The sequence below is a fragment of the Poeciliopsis prolifica genome, unplaced genomic scaffold, assembly GCF_027474105.1.
Source record: "Poeciliopsis prolifica strain line A6 unplaced genomic scaffold, Auburn_PproV2 SCAFFOLD023, whole genome shotgun sequence".
NCBI classification, from domain to species: domain Eukaryota; kingdom Metazoa; phylum Chordata; class Actinopteri; order Cyprinodontiformes; family Poeciliidae; genus Poeciliopsis; species Poeciliopsis prolifica.
Genome location: NW_026562398.1, coordinates 5,511,845 through 5,530,822, shown reverse-complemented (window position 1 = coordinate 5,530,822; position 18,978 = coordinate 5,511,845). Strand labels below are relative to the sequence as shown.

Genomic DNA, 18,978 nt, shown 5'->3' with positions numbered 1-18,978 from the left:
GCATATTTTAAGAAAGACCAAAAACAAGTAATCCTCAAGAGTTTGTGGAAGGATAAAAAAGAAAATCTGAAAAGTGTCTTGCATTTATATTCAACCCCTCTAAATCAATACTTTGTTGAACAACCATTTACTGCAATTACACCTGGGTGTCTTTTATGACATGTCTCTAGCTCTGTATATCAGTTAAACACACAAAAATAGATCAAGCTGAGTCACATTGGATTAAGACCTTTTAGTAACAGATGTAGTCTGGCTTGCACTGACCCATTCATTTGTTTTGAAATGCTAACTTCAGGGGATGAGCGTCCGCTCCCGTATCAAGTTTTTTACAGTCTCTAATGGGTTTCCTTCATGACTGGTCTGTATTTAGCTCCATCTATTAACTAGCTTGCTTGTCCCTGTTAGAGATAATGCCTATAGTGTTATGCAGCCACTGCCTTGTTTTACCATAATAATAGTGTTCACGGGGATGTGGATTGCTAGTTTTCCTTCACACAGTGTTTTGTTTTTGTCTTCTACTCTTTCATTCAAGACAGAATTGTGGAGTGCATCACTAAAAGTAGTTAAGCCACTTTCTACCTCACAGAACAGAGTGTTTTAGTGCGATTAGAATAAGGACATTAGTTATCTGGTGTGAATGAAAGTAATTAGTTTGCCTGGATTTTACGTAGGGGTACTGGAGTACGAAGGCCGAAGAAAAATACATACCACACTTCTTAGATTTTTGCTTTTAGCATTTATCACTTTACTTCCACTTTAATTGTCTGTACTGTTTTGTCGCTGAAAAGTGTGAAAAGGTTCAAGGGATGTGACTAATTTAACAGCTATAGTTGTGCCTAACATGCTTCAGCTTGGACTCAGGTTTTTATACATACAATTGCATTTTCCATCTCTTCATTCCAACAATGGAGTGTTCTACAAACCTTGTGTTTCCAGACTTTCACAGAGTTCAGACTTGGCCTCTCCATTTGGCCTTAGGCCTCCTTTGGGGTTGAACTTGTTCGACATGGTGGCTGCAGTGACCACGGCCTTCAGGCTGCGCTTGCGCTTGGGCACATTCTGCTCTGGATGAAATAGAACCACATAGACCTTCGGCATGTAGAGCATTCCCAGGGAAACGGATGCACTGAGGCTGACAGAGATTGTCAGAGTTGTTGTCTGGATGTACATCTGTATTGTGAAAGTGAAAGAGGAAAAATAAAATTAGATGGAAATACAGTTACATTTTTTTTAGATAATGTTTTATGACTTTTCTCAAAAGCAGACTTTACATCCCGTAAGACAGAAAAATCCAGAATGTAATTTGCAAATGGGCATAGGGATGAAAAACTTTGAGATAAAACAAAATAAATAATTGCCATTATTACGCTTAAAGAAAATAAAAGGGGACAATTTTAAATAATGTCACCCAAACGATAAAGTACCAAAACTTAAAAAGTTTCTTTGTGGGTCTCTCACTGTTTGAGGGACTGGTGCACTACACAAAATAAAAGGCATCATAAGGGATGAAAAGGATGTGAAAATATGAAGCAACATCTTAAAACAGCAATCAGTTAAAAAAGTTGGGCTTCAAATAAATCTTTCAAACACAAAATGAGCTTGACAATACCACAGAAATGTATTTACATAGAGGCTTACGGACAAAAAAGTAAATATTTTAGAGTGGCTATCACAAAGCTCTGATTGTAATCTGATAGAAAATTAGAGGACAGAACTAATAGATGTGTAGATCATCAAGGCAACCTGCAAGACTGACACTATTGCACTGGATCCACGAGGAGGAAGAGGCCACCACTTGAGGAACATTCAGCAACAGTCATCAGTTTTTCAGGGCAATTTAACCAAATACTGGGAAAATGTATGTGCACTTCTGAATATAAATATTGATTTTAAAATCACTCTAATATAAGTTTGAATTTTTAGCAAATAGAAAATAATTTGATTTCCTATTTGACATAAAACTGTAAAAGGTCATCTAAAAAAAAGTCTCCAGCTGATTTTTGAGTCTTGAATATTATATAATTTCCTCAGAAATATTGTGAGGTGCCTTACAGTTTCCAAAGGTAAATCTCATTAGAAAAATAGGAAGAAATGAACAAGTGACTTGCCTCCTCTTACATTACTTCCTCTCTAATGTTAATGATCACAAGGCAATGCATGCACATGGAAACACAGCTGAGAGACATCTTTAAAAGAAAAAAAGCAAAGGGTTTTGTCATTATAATTAGAGGCATCAGAAACAAATTATTTGACACATAAATAGCTAAGAGGGATTTCAGACTTCATGGCAACAGTTAATAATGAGCTGTATATTCAAGTCAAACATATGTTATTCTATATGGACTGGGTTTGACGAGGATGCCTTGACTCAGCAAAGGCTGTCATTAACCACAGTATTTTTATTTAAGTCCAGATTTGAAATTTGAAATCTAAATGTCAAACGTGGAACAGAATTTGTGCATGTGTTAATTAGCTGCTATGTTTTTCTTTTTATTTCAGTCATTTGAAAAACATTTCCACAAGGTTATGGATTGGATTTTAGCAAGAAATTGGATTTGTCTTTAGATATAAATTGATGCACAATTTAGCTATGCACAATGTTTATTTAATTGTATTGTTTATTTCCATTTTATTACATCATTCTATACTGAAAGTCACAGATGTCTTGATGTTTTGATTGTCAATTGATGTAGCTTAGGTTTAGCAACCAAAATGATTGGAATAGCATATTTAATTATATTAAATATGTAAAATCATTTCCATGAAGTGGAAGAGCAAATCTAAATTGTGAGTTATGGCTTTTAATGAAGCAAAAATGAAGACCCCAAAGTTCATGTTGTTTTGGAAAAAAAAACCCTTAAGATGACACATGGAGATGGAAGCGATAAATCCATGTATTCTATCATACTGCAAACAGCACATGAGCAGTTTTTGGTGATAGAGGGCGAGTGTTGTAATCTCCCAAGAAGATTACTCTTGCCCTGGGGTGAATTCGGAACAATATTGCCAGCGCTCTGGAGTAGAGAGTGAAGTCCTTCTCTGAAGGGAGCCAAGACCCTTGTCCACTTTCATAGGACCTACTGACATAAATCTTTCTGGACACCCTCAAATGATGGTCAATCTGCTCCACTGGGACATTGAAGGTAAAGAGCTGAGAGCAGAAACCAATATGAAATTTCAGAGCTTTTTTGTGGCATTGCAGGTTTAGAGAGTAGTTCTATTTGCACCAATGATACCCCATGAGCAACACATATTGACATGAAATAGGATTCATTGAACCTTGCAAGGTCTAAAATTCATAGTATTTGTCATAACTAACATTTCCTAAGAAATATTTTCAGAAAAAAAATATCCAATCAGTTGAATATTTTTTTGGGGAAAAAAATTGCTTATTTGGAGGAACAAACAATATATTGCTGGGCTAGACCTTATAATGTTTGAACTTTAGTTGAATGCAGTCATTTATTCAAAGCAAATAACATATTCTCATGATCTGGCCATGCCATAAAACTGGGACTTGCAAGCATTTATACCTATTTGAACTGTTTCCCATTTGGTCTCATTACAGCTATAAGCACACAAAGTATTGCATAATTGTTGAAGGAAAATGGATGTGGTTCTAGAATTTTTCATCAAACGAATGCTAAAAGTGGCATGCACTTATATTCAGCCCTCTCCTGTGAGATTCTATTCTATCCATGATGCAAACACCTTATGTATACTTGGGGGCTGAGAAGCTAAGGTGAAGGAACATTCTTATAATGGAGAACCAAGAGAAGAATGAGCAAAACGTGTATCGATTATAACTTAGGATTATAACTGGCATTATAACAAAAATATATTAAATTGCGTGTTTTAGTGATGTTGTACAGCTCCAACATAGAGATAGCTGTTGCTAGCTATCTTTAGGTATGTGTATGTAGAACTAAAGTTGTAAATGTACTTAGCACAACACTGAAATATGGTAATGTTAGCAATATGCAGTGTAGGTATTTCATGGTGGGAAGTCAGGAAAACTGTTAGGACAAACTAGAAGGCAAACCTAGAAGAAATCCTTTGAGAGACTTGAAACAGGGGGAGAGCATTACCTTGTGTCTGTACACAATATAACACAATATATAGAGTACATCCAGAGCTGCAGTAGAATAGTCATATTTTAGGAGCCAAGTTAAAGCCCAGGCCTAAATCCAACAGAGAATCTATGGCAAGATTTCATGTTCACTGACCTACATTAAAAGAGGACTGAGCTTCAGCTATATTGTAAAGAAAAATGGGTTACAAGCCCAGTCTTTAGATGTGCATGAAAGGTTAAAATCTTTTATCTGTAATTACAAAAAAAATTGGTTCCACCAGGCCCTCGGTACAAGAGGCAGAATATATATGTATAAAAAAAGAATAAAGCATTGCATCCGGTTTCTTTTGCACTTCACAATTGTGTATTATTTTTGTTGATGTATTTTAAAATTTCCGGTTATGTTGTAGCATTGCAAAATGTGTAAAAGTTCAAAATATATGGCAAACTTTTTAAAGGGACTGTTTGTACATTGTGTGACTTCTTTGGTAAATTGCATATGTTTAAGAAATAGACAATCTAATGGTTGCTATTAGGTTTGTTGCTTTCTTAAGCGTCTGGTACTACTGCAATTTTACTTTTTTTCTTTGTGCTTTGTGTACATCTGTGCTTCATAACCTCAGAATTAGCACTTCTAAGAGATAATTTATGATTCAATGTTAGCTGACAAGAACAATCAACAGCTATATCAGTTCTGTCCAATTTCACAACATCTACGGCTGTTTGCAAGAATATAAGTTGATTGCTGACTGTTTTCCCACTCAGTGAATATTTATGGAAACACAAGTAAAGAAATCATATCCAAGGAAATTCGAGGTGAATGAATCATCCTGACAATCCAGCTCTAAAAGCCTTGCAATCCCCACAGTGGAGCTCACAGCCTATCAGCTTGTGATAAATGGTGGCGACATTCACAAACACAAGAGGCTGATCTTACACAAAAACATAATTTAAGCAGGCATTTTCATCACAATCAGGTGCAATGGAAACATAAGAAGTGTCCAAATGAATTACTCCTATAAAAAATGAACAAGCGCAATTATTGATTTATTCTACATTTAAAACCATGCAATTTTGCACAGACTAAAAAGACAAAACGACTCTATAAAACTACTCTATAAATTATTTGGGTTTTTGTTGAATTTGATTTAGACATTTTACCTTTTCTGTTGACTGTGAAGTTCCAAAAAAGATGGGGATGAAGGCCAACCAAACAATGCAGGTGGTGTACATGGTAAAGCCAATGGGCTTGGCCTCGTTGAATGTCTCTGGAACTCCTCTTGTTTTGATTGCATAAACTGTGCAGGTGACCATCAGAAGCATGCTATAACCCAGCAGACAGATGAGAGACAGATCTGATATGTCACACTTTAGTACCCCTCTGGACTTTTCAGGATTGGCTGTACGCTGGTCCTCATAGTCGATAATGGCTTGTGAAGGATCGACCCCGAACCAGATGCACACTCCGAGAAGCTGCACCGATATCAAGCTGAACGTGATGACTAACTGAGAGGCTGGAGAGATGAATCGAGGAGCACTGACAGACATCTTGCCCTGCTCAAAAATCCTGTAGATCCGATTTGTCTTGGTTAGCAGTGCTGCATAGCTTATACTCATGCCCAGCCCAAGAAAAATCCTGCGCAGTGAGCATACAAAGACATCCGGGGTGGAAATCATGAGGAAAGTTGTGGCATAACACAAAAAGATACCAGTCAACAGGACATAACTCAGTTCTCGACCTGATGCCTTCACAATGGGCGTGTCATTGTAGCGAACAAACGTGGCAACCACTAGCAAAGTGGCTATTATGCCCAGTACTGCAATCAAGACAGGAATGACTGCCCACGGAGAGCTCCACTCCAGCTTGACAATGGGAATAGGAACACATCCAGTGTGGTTCTCATTGGGCCGCAAATCAAATCGGCACATTTTGCAGGTGTAAGTGTCTGCCTGATACTGATAACCATCACAACTCTCACAGTGCCAACAACATGGAATCCCCTTCACTGTCTTCTTACGCTGCCCGGGACGGCATGGCTGGCTGCAGATGGAGGATGGGACTTCTTGAGTTCCACCTGGCCATTGCATCTCATCAGTCTGAAAAAAGCAAAAACAAAAAAGAGAGGATTTATGGAACAGGAAAACTCCTTACTTTTGATTCAACAACGTATTTGAAATAACAAACCACTCCTGCATTTCCCCACCCCTTTCTTTGCCACATTTTTATACCTCAGTAAATTTATAGGGATATTAATAAATCAGAATAGTATTGAAAATATTTCTTTTACCAAGTCAAAAACAGAACTACAGAGATAATTTACAGAATTTCCTAAAATTATGTAAATTTTAGGTAAATTCTGTTTCTGTTCATTTTGATGATCATGGCTTAAAGTTATGAAAACTCACAAAAAAGTTTGTTCCGCTAAACATAAATATATTACATGGGACTGAAACATCTATTGAGTATTAATCTTTGATGATGGGAGGCTTAATGCAACCTCAAGTTCATATTTCAGATTGTTATTTCTGAAGAAAATGTTAAAATCTCACCAAACATTGATGTAGATGCAATTATTTTTTGCCATAATGTAAAAATCAAGAATGTTGTTTACGCAATATAGTAAGATACAAAAGAACAGTTCATACATTGAGGTGGAGCTGATCCGTCCAGTGCCCAATAATCTTGTATCCTGTGTTGTTGCTGCTGATCTGGTATTGGTAGATTTCATAGCGACCAGGAGCGTCTCCATTCACATTGAAGACCACAGGGGTGCCAGCAATTCCTAAACAACGAAAGGACAAAGAAAATGTTTTGTTGAAACAAGTGGTGAACTTCAGCGTTGAGCAACGTATTTAAAACTTACAATTTTCTTCTCAAACAACCTTGAAATAAAAATAGGTTGCAACAGGACCTCCTTGTGCTTTCAGTATGCTTTTACTGAGGAGGACAAAACAGATCTTGACAGGTATTATATTGTAGTATTTTGAGAAGAGCCAGAGCTTGTCTCTAGGTTCCCATGTCGCTTCCCTCTATTCGCTCTGCTTGTTGCCCCATTGCATGTAATTTACAAGGTCCCTACACATTACTAACGAATGACAGTACTGATTTTCATTACCGCTTTAAGAGCTCCCTCATGTCTCTGCTTTCGGTTTCTAAAGCAATTGATAATCCCCTCTTGAGCTTCACAACTTGTTATAAAATTGTGTTGTGGGAGGAGGAGGATTCACTGAATTAGAGAAAAGATCCAATCATAAAAGCATCATTAATAGCATTTCTAGTCCATTTATATACCTATTCTCTTCATTTCCTTCAATTCTCTATTTTTAAAACTTATCAAAAATACTGAAACAAGTAATAAAGGCTGAAAACATGTCCTCAGTTACCTTGCAGGAATACTCTTCCAATACTTGCAGGAATACTCTTCCAATACTCAGTTTTCTAATGTTGCTTTTTGATGTTCAAAAGCGATACAGAAGAAAACAATATTTACATATGGACCTTTACTAATTTGATAATATTCACACAAAGCTTTATGACATTTTATATTCATGACTGTGATTTATTTGAAAGTAGAGAATTTGAGTACATTGTTCCCTTGTAAAGGCCACAGTACAGCTTTGTGATTGTAGCTGAGAGTTCAGGTTTGAAACATGCAATCCAGTCTCTGCAGCCCTTGCATTCACTCTCACGGTTTTTAATTGCATCAGTGTGATCCTGTTGCAGTCTGGGCATGTCTAAGCCAACAGCAGGAAGTTACTATTACTATGAAGTGTCTTACCAATCGGAGCTATAAAAGGGAATTGATGTTTGTTTCTTTAGACTTGATTGCCTTAATTGATTACTTGCAGCTTCACAGGAAGGCACTGCTGTTTGAACGTTCAACAAATAAATGTAAACAAATTCTTTGTTTAATAATCAGGTCACAGCTTTGATTTAACAGAAAATCTTGATTAGCTCGACTGTTGTTATACCAACGGAGGTATGTGCAGAACAATATGTGGAGAAGACATTCAAAACATATTAATGTGAGCAGGTGAAAAACAGCACTCTTGGTAGAGATTCCCTAATATGAATATCTGTTCTGGAGATGTGGTGACTCCAATATGCCTCTTTTAATTGTAAATTTTAAAGATTAATTTACTTCTTTGTAATCTTCACTTTGTGTGGTTGGAATATAGACCTGGGTGAACCCATCCAAGGCCATTGTCATCAACTCAGAAACTTTAATACTAAATCTCTGGCAACTTTTTACATCAAGCAACTTTCTACTTTAACACTGGAAACTTTACGTGCAAGGACCCCACCACGAATATATGAATTTAAAGATCCAATAAAGGAAGCAATCAAAACGATGGATGATTGGATGGAGGGAGGAAAGGATGGAGGAGATGAGACATCTGGGGAGATTCCCAAATGGATGCTAAGCTGAAGCCTCAGGGAAGGTTTACAGTATAATCTTTCCAGATCTTGCAGACAGTGACTAAAAATAACTGACTAAATAATAATGAACAAAACATCAAGGTAGCTCCCACAGTTGCAGTTCTAAACATATAAATTGTGTTTTTATTTTGTTAACATAAAAAAAAAACGTTTTAGTTACAGCACATTCAAAACCCACTGATGATATTGCAAAATGCTTCACTTAAAATCTTTGAGTAATCTCTTTCAGAGTCTTTCAACATCTTGCATTAAAATCCTTGTGATGCTGTGTAAGACGATCCATCAATAAGTATCATCTTTGTTTGCTGGATATGTAGTCATATCCAACATTCTTGGTTCACATCCTAGAAGGCTTTAAAAATTTCATGAGGTATTGATTTTCTTACCCTAACTGTGATAAAAACACATTGGTTTCATTGTTGTCGTCCAGTCTTCCGGTGATTTGCCATGCCATCACGAAATTGGTCATTCAAAAAGATACAAACTTTAAAATATGTGACACTTGTCTACAGCACAATGTTATAGATTTAAGCCCTACACATACTTTGAGAGTTGACTTGTCTGGTTGAAAACATGATTAAGACTTCGGGATAAATTCACCAATGATTTTATTTTGCACAGACAGAGCTGACCTACTTCCATTCTAATACACACACTCTGGAGCTGTTAAACAAGGTATATGCACTAAATAACATACCTTTTTCAGTGCTTTAAACTTTCTTGTCAATTTCCATTTGGGATCAAAATGTATAAAGCAACCATGCTTGTCAGCTAAGCTTTTGTATTCTATTCCTAACAATAAAGGTTATGTTACTATAAGAAACATCCATTAGAGCTAAAATTATTTCATTTTTAGACCTATTCTTACCTTACTTCTCTGATACAACTTTATAAAACCATCAAAACACCTCAAAAGCACCAGGTGAGATGCCAAGAGAACAAGTTTTAGATTGAGCTTTGGGATATTGCACATTATTCTGATGGAAATAGCAATCAGAAGATGGATATACATAAAGGTTGTCATAAAGAAAATGGTCAGCATTTTTATTCTCAATTGACCCTAAGGGGTGCAAAGTGTCCTGAGAAACTGTATATCATTAAATCACCAGCTGCCTAAACTAAAAGTCAGGATGGATCCATTTTTAAATTTTTTTTATTGTGCTTACACTAAATTATGACCCTACCATCTGGCTGTCACACCTAAAAGAAAGACTTATCATAGAAGGCAACTATTTTTCAACTGTTGTCCAATTTTAAAGAGTCTCTGCATATTGTAGCCTTAACTTCCTGTTCTTTCCAGTAGGAAAGGCACCCACTTTTACCTTCTCTTTTCAAAGTCCATTTTCGTCAAAGGTTCTTGTCTTATGTAAACATAGATGATCATCTGCGTAACTTGTTTTTAATAAGTATTGTTTTACCTACTCTTGCTTGTTGCAGAATCTTAAACCACTCTGCACAGTTCTGTCTGCTCTATGACATAAACAATAAATCTTAATCCATACAACCGCCATATACTGCATGTCTTTTCTTCCATTCAAAGACATAATTGTCTCTGAGCATTTCAGTTGCTGTATTTTCTGAAATACTCAAACCAGCCCATCAGGTTGTTTGGTGACACCAATATGGCTTTTGAAAAAATGTAAATGCAATTTATTATTCATTCTGATGCCCCTGTGGAACTTTGGATGCCTTAGTTATTTACACAGAATTCAGCCGACTTGTTGCTTTAGCAAGCAACCAAAATAATCTACCAGATCTTGTTCCTAGTAAATGACAGCAGTTTGGAAATATTTTGTTAGGTCAATCAAATAAATTGAGAAAAATGGTAGGCTGTAAACTTTTTTTTACATAAGTTAATTGAAATTCCAGTTTGAGAATAGCTGCACCATTTGATTAACTGCATGAGCAATCAACAATCTGGCTGTTGGACAGCCAGTTGGATGTCTCTCTTATCAAACTCTATTGTCAGCTGTCTTGCTGATTGAACAGATTGCTGGTCCAATTTCCTACACGACTGCTGTGTGTTACTGCAATGAGCTGCTGTGACTGAAGAAATGCTACCATGTAGAGCTAGATTAGATGATATTATTTACATGTCATTTTTTTTGTATGGAAAGTACAATTTTTTATGAAGCCAAAATCAGTATGTCTTCAAAAGAAGCAAGGCTTGTTTTCTCAAAGTTATATTTGGAATTTCCAATGCAGAACATCATTTCTTTTAGCTAAACACCTGCAAAGACTGTGGAATTTGTTCCTTATCAGGTGGCAGACAATGATTCTTGAAACTAAAGTGGACTAGAATTGTTTTACCGGACCCACTATCTGTACATTTCCAATATAATTTCCAGTATTTTTATCATGTACTTAGGTCATGTATCTCTACCCTTCATCCAGAGGTCCCTCTCTGTAGTGTTTACAGAGATCAATGTGCCCATCGCTATGCAATCGTTAGTGACTGTGGAGCAAATTTAAAGAATTGCCAAAGCATCTGTTTTGCCTTCTGCTTGATCACATGACCCTTTACTCAACTGACATGGAATTAGCTCAACACGTGACAGCAAACACTAACACAGATGTAAACATTACTGTGTTTTGCATATGACCTGTTGCTGATCTTGCAGTGCTAATTTTGTTGAATCAAGCGCCGATCTTTAAATATCATCTTTTGGTCTCTTTTGCTGAATATTAATCCATGAAGCTATAAGAATGACTCAAGGCACATTCACAAAAGCATTTTTTTTATCTTGGAAAGCAACACATATGTTGGGCTTCACTTTTTTGGAAATGACGGAGAATGGCTTTTCACTGCAAAGTTGTATGGTCAACTGCTGATGGGTTTTCCAAGCTGCTTGAATGAGAAAGGACACAATAGGATGTGCATGGAAACTCAGCAGCAGAGCTGTTACACCCTTGATCTCTTCCAGTAATATTCTCCCCTTGGATAATAGGATGGGCCATTTGCAAGTAATAGTCACTCTCCAGAAAAAGACTGCAATGTCTTTGTTCTTGAATTGAGCTAAATGCAACACCAATCTGCCAGCTAACATTCTTCCACTCACAAAGTTATGGGTCTACTCCAAAACATGCTGATGCCATTGATAATGTCTACTTTAAAGCCCAGTGCATTAATTAAACTAGTTGAGACAAGCACCACTTATAGCTTAGCAGAATTGTTTGTAATTATCAAGTCTGAAAACAGATAGATTTACAAAAATTACTGCAGATCATACTGAAATCTCCCTACATCTTTTGTGTCAAAATACTGTATGAAGCAGGTGTTGTACCATACAAAAAGGTAGTTATTTTTACTGCACACTTGTATGAAACCTCAAATTCTTTTTCATTTGTAGCATTCGGCTCCAGCCGTAATAGATGAATAAGCTGTCAGTTAAGTGTCTTCACATTCTCAGTTCTGTACAATTTGAACTCAGCTGCCAGCACCCTTGAAGTCAGAAATCACTTGCGTGGGCAATTCCATGGTGACAAGATAAGGAAGGAAAATCTCACAAAGCAAAGTTTCTGCTTATCAGCTATGATAAAACATGCTCTTCTTCTGGTGATTGTTAAGATTCTTACAGATCTTTGCCTTTATGCTTGTTGGGAATAATTTACTTTGCCTTTATGCTTGTTGGGAATAATTTACAGTCAGTGAAGACCAGTGGATCCTTATAAAACCTCTGAGTATGCATATTGTGTGCACAGAAAAGTTAAAAAATGGCACACGTGGGATGCCTCAGATCCCAACAAACACAAAATCTCAGTGGCCTTTGTTAAACAAACCTTATATATTATATTCCTTATAATATGTTGGTCTAGCTTACACATGTAGCACAACAAAAGAGCTTTGAATACACACTATGCAGTTTTAAATTTAACCTGTTAGAGGTAGCAGACAAACATACCTGTAAAGTTGACATTGCGAATATACTTGAGAAGTAGCGTGCCATTGATGGTGTCCATTTTGGGACAGAGGCCAACATTTCCAGGACAGAGGTCTTTGTGCATATTATGGAGCGCATGAGCCATGGCATATACAGCATCGATAACGAACTGGACCTTCCCCTCCTGTTCATAGGATGAATCTTTTCCAATCCGCTCATGATCTTAAGAGAAAAACAACATAAAAAAAAGTATTATAATTAATGTCGACTTTCTTGCTAAGCCAAGAAAAAAAAGCTGGACTCTTTTTTTGATAAAAGGAAAACATTCAGATCAAAATTGGACTTGAATATCAATGGATGTTCTGTGAACTAGACAATAGTTACTAGATGTGTAAAAATCAAGCAAATTATAACCCTTCAAGAAGTCTGATTACTCAATTGTGAAACCATTTGCCCTGCTATTTTAATTTATGTTGAGACTGACATTGAATTGCATGTTAAAATAATTGCATGCTATTTTTGCAAGACATCAATCAGGAATACCACTGTACAAATTCAAAGTGATCTTCTTTCATAGCCTTTCTCGGTGTGGGCTGTCAGTCACTTGGACCCACACACTTTTATGCAGAAACACTTTATGTCTCTTAATATTTTTCTGCTGTCCAGTTAAAACCTATGGTCATGTTTTATGATATCATGTAAACATGCTTGTAAAAGACTGATTTATGGTTTAAATGAAGTCATAAACTCTAGCTACAAATGCTGTATAATCAGGAGAGTGAGATGACAGAGCTGTTCCTCTGTTGTTTATATGATCTCTCTTTGTTTATCTCCATCAAGCCATGTGCCACCTTGAATCTATTAGTCATCAGTGCAGAGCTTGACAGAGTGGCATGAGTGAAGAGGAAGACATAGTCAGACTGGCCTAATCATTCTTCACTATTAATGTAATTAGTTATGACAGGTGTATATTAATCATGGCTTGAGTTGTTTTAACGCTTTGGAAATGCATTACTCGCCAAGCAAGTTTTCAATTATCGTCTTAATACTCCTATTAACCACTGCCCTACCACATGGGTTTATTCAATAATTTAAACACTATTCCTCCCCTTCCTTAATCAAGTTAAGTGTGAAAATGAAAAATGTTTTGGTTATGAATAATTTTTCTGTTTCTTGGTATGGTAATGGTTTATCTTTAACAACATCATTGCTTTTCGTATTTAATTTATTCCAATATCTTATTTTCATTCATTGTTGAACTTTCGATAATGCAGGATCAGCTACCAGTGGAAGCTTAAAAGAGTTTTGAGAAAATCTTTCTGTTTGAAGAACAGCAACAGTGTTAATCTGATCAGAACTAATTCCAAGTAGAAGCTCTCTATTTGTCAAGAAATTTGATTTATGCTGCAAAGACAAATCTTTGATTTATGCACAAACTTGTAAACAATTCAAGGTCCAAGGTTTGTGACAGAAGATGTACATCCATTAAATAAATGTGTTTGCTTTTATGAATGCAAGTCTGTGGTTTAGAGCTTGATTAAGTTTTTGAAGATTTTAAATTTTGCAAGCAAGAAAAGGCAAAACCTTTTCACACTTATTGAAAATGATTAAATTTAAGATGCTAAATTTGATCAGACTTTAAAAGTTTCATTTCAAACAATAGTTCTTATTAAGATATTGTAAAATAGTCTAGGAGCTATTAATAGATTATACAGATTATACTGCAGTAAATAATTTATCACAGATATTTTTTTTCTCTTGTTAGACCAGGGCACCTTGTACAGGAAAATGTTCAGTCTGCATTAATCCCTGACAGTGAGATAAAAAAAAGTTACATATTTTTCTGCAGTTATGTAAATATCTGGTTTCATATCATTCGAAGTTGAATGATATTTTGTGTTGAATTATTAATAAAGTATTACCTTCAAAATATAGATAAGGTCAGTGCTTCAAGAGTAAAAAGGGAATAACTTGATGTATCCCTTTTTTACATATGTGACTTTTCTGCCTACTGTTACTTTCATGATCTAATATCCTGCAATGCATTGCAATATTTCTCCAAAATCCACAGCAAAAGTTTTATATGCTCAAAATGGTCAAAGAACATTTGATAGAGAAAGAAAGTCCATCCATCCGCTGTCTAACCCAACTTTTCTTAATTGATGGCCGTCTCCAGTGGTCATTGAGCAAGAGGGGAGGAAAAAAAAATGCTCCACAAGTGTTAAAAGTTTATGTATAATAAAATAAGAATAACTGTATACATGTAAGAAATCATCCAGATGATAAATTTGTATTTGAAAAAACAGGGCTTTCCCAAAAGATGAACATTTGCACCGTTGCATAATTTATCACAAGAGGTGAAACTAGGGCATTGTAAAATATGTATCGGTTAATACAAGTGACAATGCAAATTAGAAACAATGGTATGTTTCTTGAAAAGGCCAAAACCCCCAGCAGCTTGAGTAAATTAAAATTCTTCACCAGTGAGAAAATGCTGCAAGCTTATTTCACTGAAGCATGACTAACTGTTGTACTCAGGCCACTAGATCAGTTGGTCCAAGGATCAGGTTTGCCAAATATGTGTGGTCAAAGAGTTCAGAGTACAGTATCTACATGAAAACCTGTAACTGATTTTTTCCCTATATTTTTTTTTTCTAGTCAAAAAACAGCATATTATTTTTAGGAGTAACAGCACAGTTGCTGATTACAGTTTACAGTTAAGCAAAAATACTCTTTTGTTTACATTATTATAATATAAAATATTTTGCAAGACATTTCAAAAAAGCAACTACAAGGGAGTACAACAAGTTTTTAAATTAATTAAGCTAACCCTTGTTTCTACGTAGAATGCATTCAGAGAGCAGCAGAAGCAGCAACTTCTGTCTTGTATTTATGTCTCTAGAGCAATGCGTTCATGCATATAATTGAACTGTTGGGTATCCGTGTTTTGCCTGAACATAATGCACAGGCCTTGTTGCTATCTGCATAAAGCAGAGGTTCAGGAGTTTACTGATTTGGCATTTGCAAGCATACAAATTCAAGTGAGATGTAAGCTAAGGCTAAAATAAAAAAATTTAAAAAACTGCTTCAAATAGCAACATAACATGGTTAAATACTAATATTTAATTTACTATAGGATCAAATATGTACTTTTAGTAGTTCTATACTAAAATAATATCTTAATTTAGTTTTGGAGCTTGAATTTAGTCATATAATTTGACAGAAAATGTGATCTTCTTCAAACTACAGTGCACCGTAGTATGGTTTTCAATTCCCTGTTTAACGTAACAAAGTTATCATGTTCCTACAAGTTAGCGTCTGATTGGCTGAGCTGTCAATATGGCCACTTGTTTCGCATGCTACACACCTGTACCGTGTTTGCAGAGTCAAAAAACTAAAATATTCTCTTTATATTCTCTGAAATTAATGCTAATGCTCAGAAATATACAGACATCTAATAAATTTTTCATATCATAGTGGCTGTATTGTTGGAAGGGCAAATACTCATCCTTTAAACTAATAAAGAAACAGCTTTAAAAAGTAAAAAAAAAAAAAAAAAAAACATGTAGATTTATACACCATACATTAAAATGGTTTCAAAATCAGCCTGAGGTAAGCAGTGGTTCTTCAGTAATTTCTCTCATGAATGCTGCACTGTAAATGCTTGCTGCTGAGACCTTTCTGTATAAATCTATGTACCTGACTTGAGTGAGGTGATGATACAAGGTTTTCTACAGACTGGCTGCCCTCCACACTTCCTGTTTATATAAATCCACAGAATGCATACTGCAGAATATTGAAAACATCACCTGGGAGCTTGGACAGTTGTCAAGAACAGTATGTTTATGCACAGGGGTCAGACAAGCAAAGTCAGTACATATTTCCTTGGTATCTGGAGCAGCTTACCGAGTCCTGCTGCATCCTCCAGATCTTATGGGAATGTACATTTGTAGTTAGGAAAATTTTGGAAGTAGAATCTGTGATAATGGCTGGCAGGAATGTTCAACATTTTGACTGAATTATTTTAGTTGAAATGGGTGCCTTATTTTTGTTTTGAATGCCATCAAGCAAATTTTATTTGTGAAAATTCAAACCAATTTTCCAAGTAATTTGACAGGGAGTTTTTTAATTAATGAAAGCTGGTACAAGAACATCATCTCACGTTAACATGTAATATGTTATGACATCTGATGTGCAAAGATAAGGGCAGATAGAGTATAATGGAAAAACTGATTTAATAATGAAACTGTCTACATACTGATCACAAATGCCAATGCCACCAATGCATAGGAGCGACAGAATATTGAAAGAGTTCAGCAGTGAGACAATAAAATCAAAAAGCTAAAATACTGTGGAGAAGTGATTGTTACATGGAAACCAGGTGAGTACAATAAACAGAATACAGAACAGCTTGAGAGAACCTAAGCAGGGAACTGGGGGAAGGCTGGATAATTAATAGAGGAGCAGAGATGTATCAGAACCAATACACAAATGAACAACGGGGAAAAAAATCTAACAAAAACAAGCTTTGAGGGATAAACTGAATAAGACAAGAGGATTGCAGAGAATCTAATTAACACAAAGGGAGGTAAACTAAAAAAACTCTATCCAAATGAAAAAAATATGGAGACCAAAATGCAACAAAAATCTGCTATTTTCATGGCAGACTGGCCAATTCTGATCTTTTCAACCATGAAAAAAAATCTAATTTATACCACTTCATTATGTGATATAAATCTGGATACATATCCAATATTGAACACATCTGTAGTCTGAACAGTCATGCTGCATTTTATCCGACTTTTACATCACTGACATGAAACATTCATTGTTAAGTCTCTACTGACAGAAACCAGACATGGTAAATGAATGGCTGAAAAGTATAATTATGAGAATTCTGAATTTATAAATGCATCACATCATAATCACATCACTCCTGGATCCGACTACACATCCAAACAGACTGTTCTCCATTTGCACTTTCTTTTCACTAGCTTACTTTATGTTGTATAGCCACATGATCCCATGACTATACCATACATTCCCATTTCTAGATGATTCTGGTTACACATTTAGATAAAGACATTCTAATTTGCTTAGATAGTAACGGAACACATCGAAAAGGTGTAATGTGTTCGCCATGCCACTAGTTGGTGTTCTTTTAAACTAAATGCGCATGTGTTTAAAAAATAGTTTTACTTGAAAGCTCTTTGATTCGCGTTTCCCCAGAAACTGGGGGAAAACACCCTATGTACATCTGGTTAGAGCGCAGTTTGTAAAAAAGTTGGGCTTTCACAGTGTCTCTAGTTCTCTAGATAAAAGTGCTTCACAAGTGAGTGCTTGTTATGAGCACTGAACAAGCACATGTGTTTTTTGCCACCTGGATGGTGCGAAGTGGTGAAGAGATGCTGGAATTCCAAGGTGTTCCTAGGCTAGCTGAGAAATATAGTCCCTCCAGTGTCTCCTGCGTCTTCCTCTGAGCCTCCTCTCAGTGGGTTGTGCTCGGAACATCTCACCAGAGAGGTGACCAGGAAGCATCCTAATCAAATATCCGGGTCACCTCATCTGGCTCCTCTCGACATGAAGGAGCACCAGATGAGCACCAGACACCCTAAAAAACTAACACTGATTGTGGCTGCTCGTATCCGTGACCTCGTTCTTTCGAACATGACCCAAAGCTCATGCTCATTGATGAGAGTAGAAACTAAGACCGGTAAATCAAGAGTTTCGCTTTTTATGTCAGCTCTCTCTTCACCTCAACAGACTGGTACAGTGTCTGCTTCACTGCAGACGCTGTGCCAATCTATCTGTCGATCTCCCACTCCACTTGGGGCAGGACATCCTCCCCGACCCAGAAAAGGCACTCTATTATTTTTCAGCTATAGCTATGAATTTTTATTTTATTTATTGAGATAATAAAAGAAAGAACCTTGAACACATTGATCAACAAGTTCTGCATGTCATTCAACACATTTTCTCTTTTGGTTTTCTCATCCATCTGTATATATGAGACACACAGACACTCATACACAAATAATATATATGCACAATAAAGTATAAGAAGTAAGGTTTGCTAGCTTGGTTAGGTAACTAGTGTTGGCTAACTTCAAAGAAGGCTAACAGGTTGATTTGTGACAATAACTCTGTAACAGCACACACACACGCACGCACGCACGCACGCACGCACCCACCCACCCACACACACACACACACACACACACACCCACACACACACACACACACACACACACACACACACACACACACACACACACACACACACACACACACATATTTGTGAGGTAAAAATAAAGATAATAATTAAATGTAAAAGTTCTTGCTGTGTAAAATATTATTATTCAGGGGGGAGGCTTAGGACTCAGTGTGTATGCTTCACAAAAAACATGTTCCTGATAGTCACAATTGGTAAGAAACAAAGATTCCCATTAAATGCCATAGAAAATACATTTTGGACTCACTTATGGAACTATGGGGTAGTAATATAAAACATTCTATTCTTTAAAATGTGTAAAAGGTAAATTCAAATATTTAATTGTATGGTATGAAGTGATGAAAACTTTTCA

At 36.2% G+C, this 18,978-nt stretch overlaps 1 protein-coding gene across 2 annotated transcripts in view; it reads right to left on the bottom strand.

The window, feature by feature from the left end:
* LOC129370372 (metabotropic glutamate receptor 4-like) overlaps positions 1-18,978 on the bottom strand; it is a 164,197-nt gene that overhangs the window by 8,532 nt on the left and 136,687 nt on the right. For both annotated transcript variants that reach the window (XM_055046329.1, XM_055046330.1), the window contains exons 7-10: positions 12,416-12,616; positions 6,719-6,855; positions 5,234-6,169; positions 924-1,170 (exon numbers count right to left, since the gene is read on the bottom strand). In XM_055046329.1, coding sequence (XP_054902304.1) covers positions 924-1,170; positions 5,234-6,169; positions 6,719-6,855; positions 12,416-12,616 — 1,521 coding nt within the window. The remainder of the gene's footprint in view (positions 1-923; positions 1,171-5,233; positions 6,170-6,718; positions 6,856-12,415; positions 12,617-18,978) is intronic.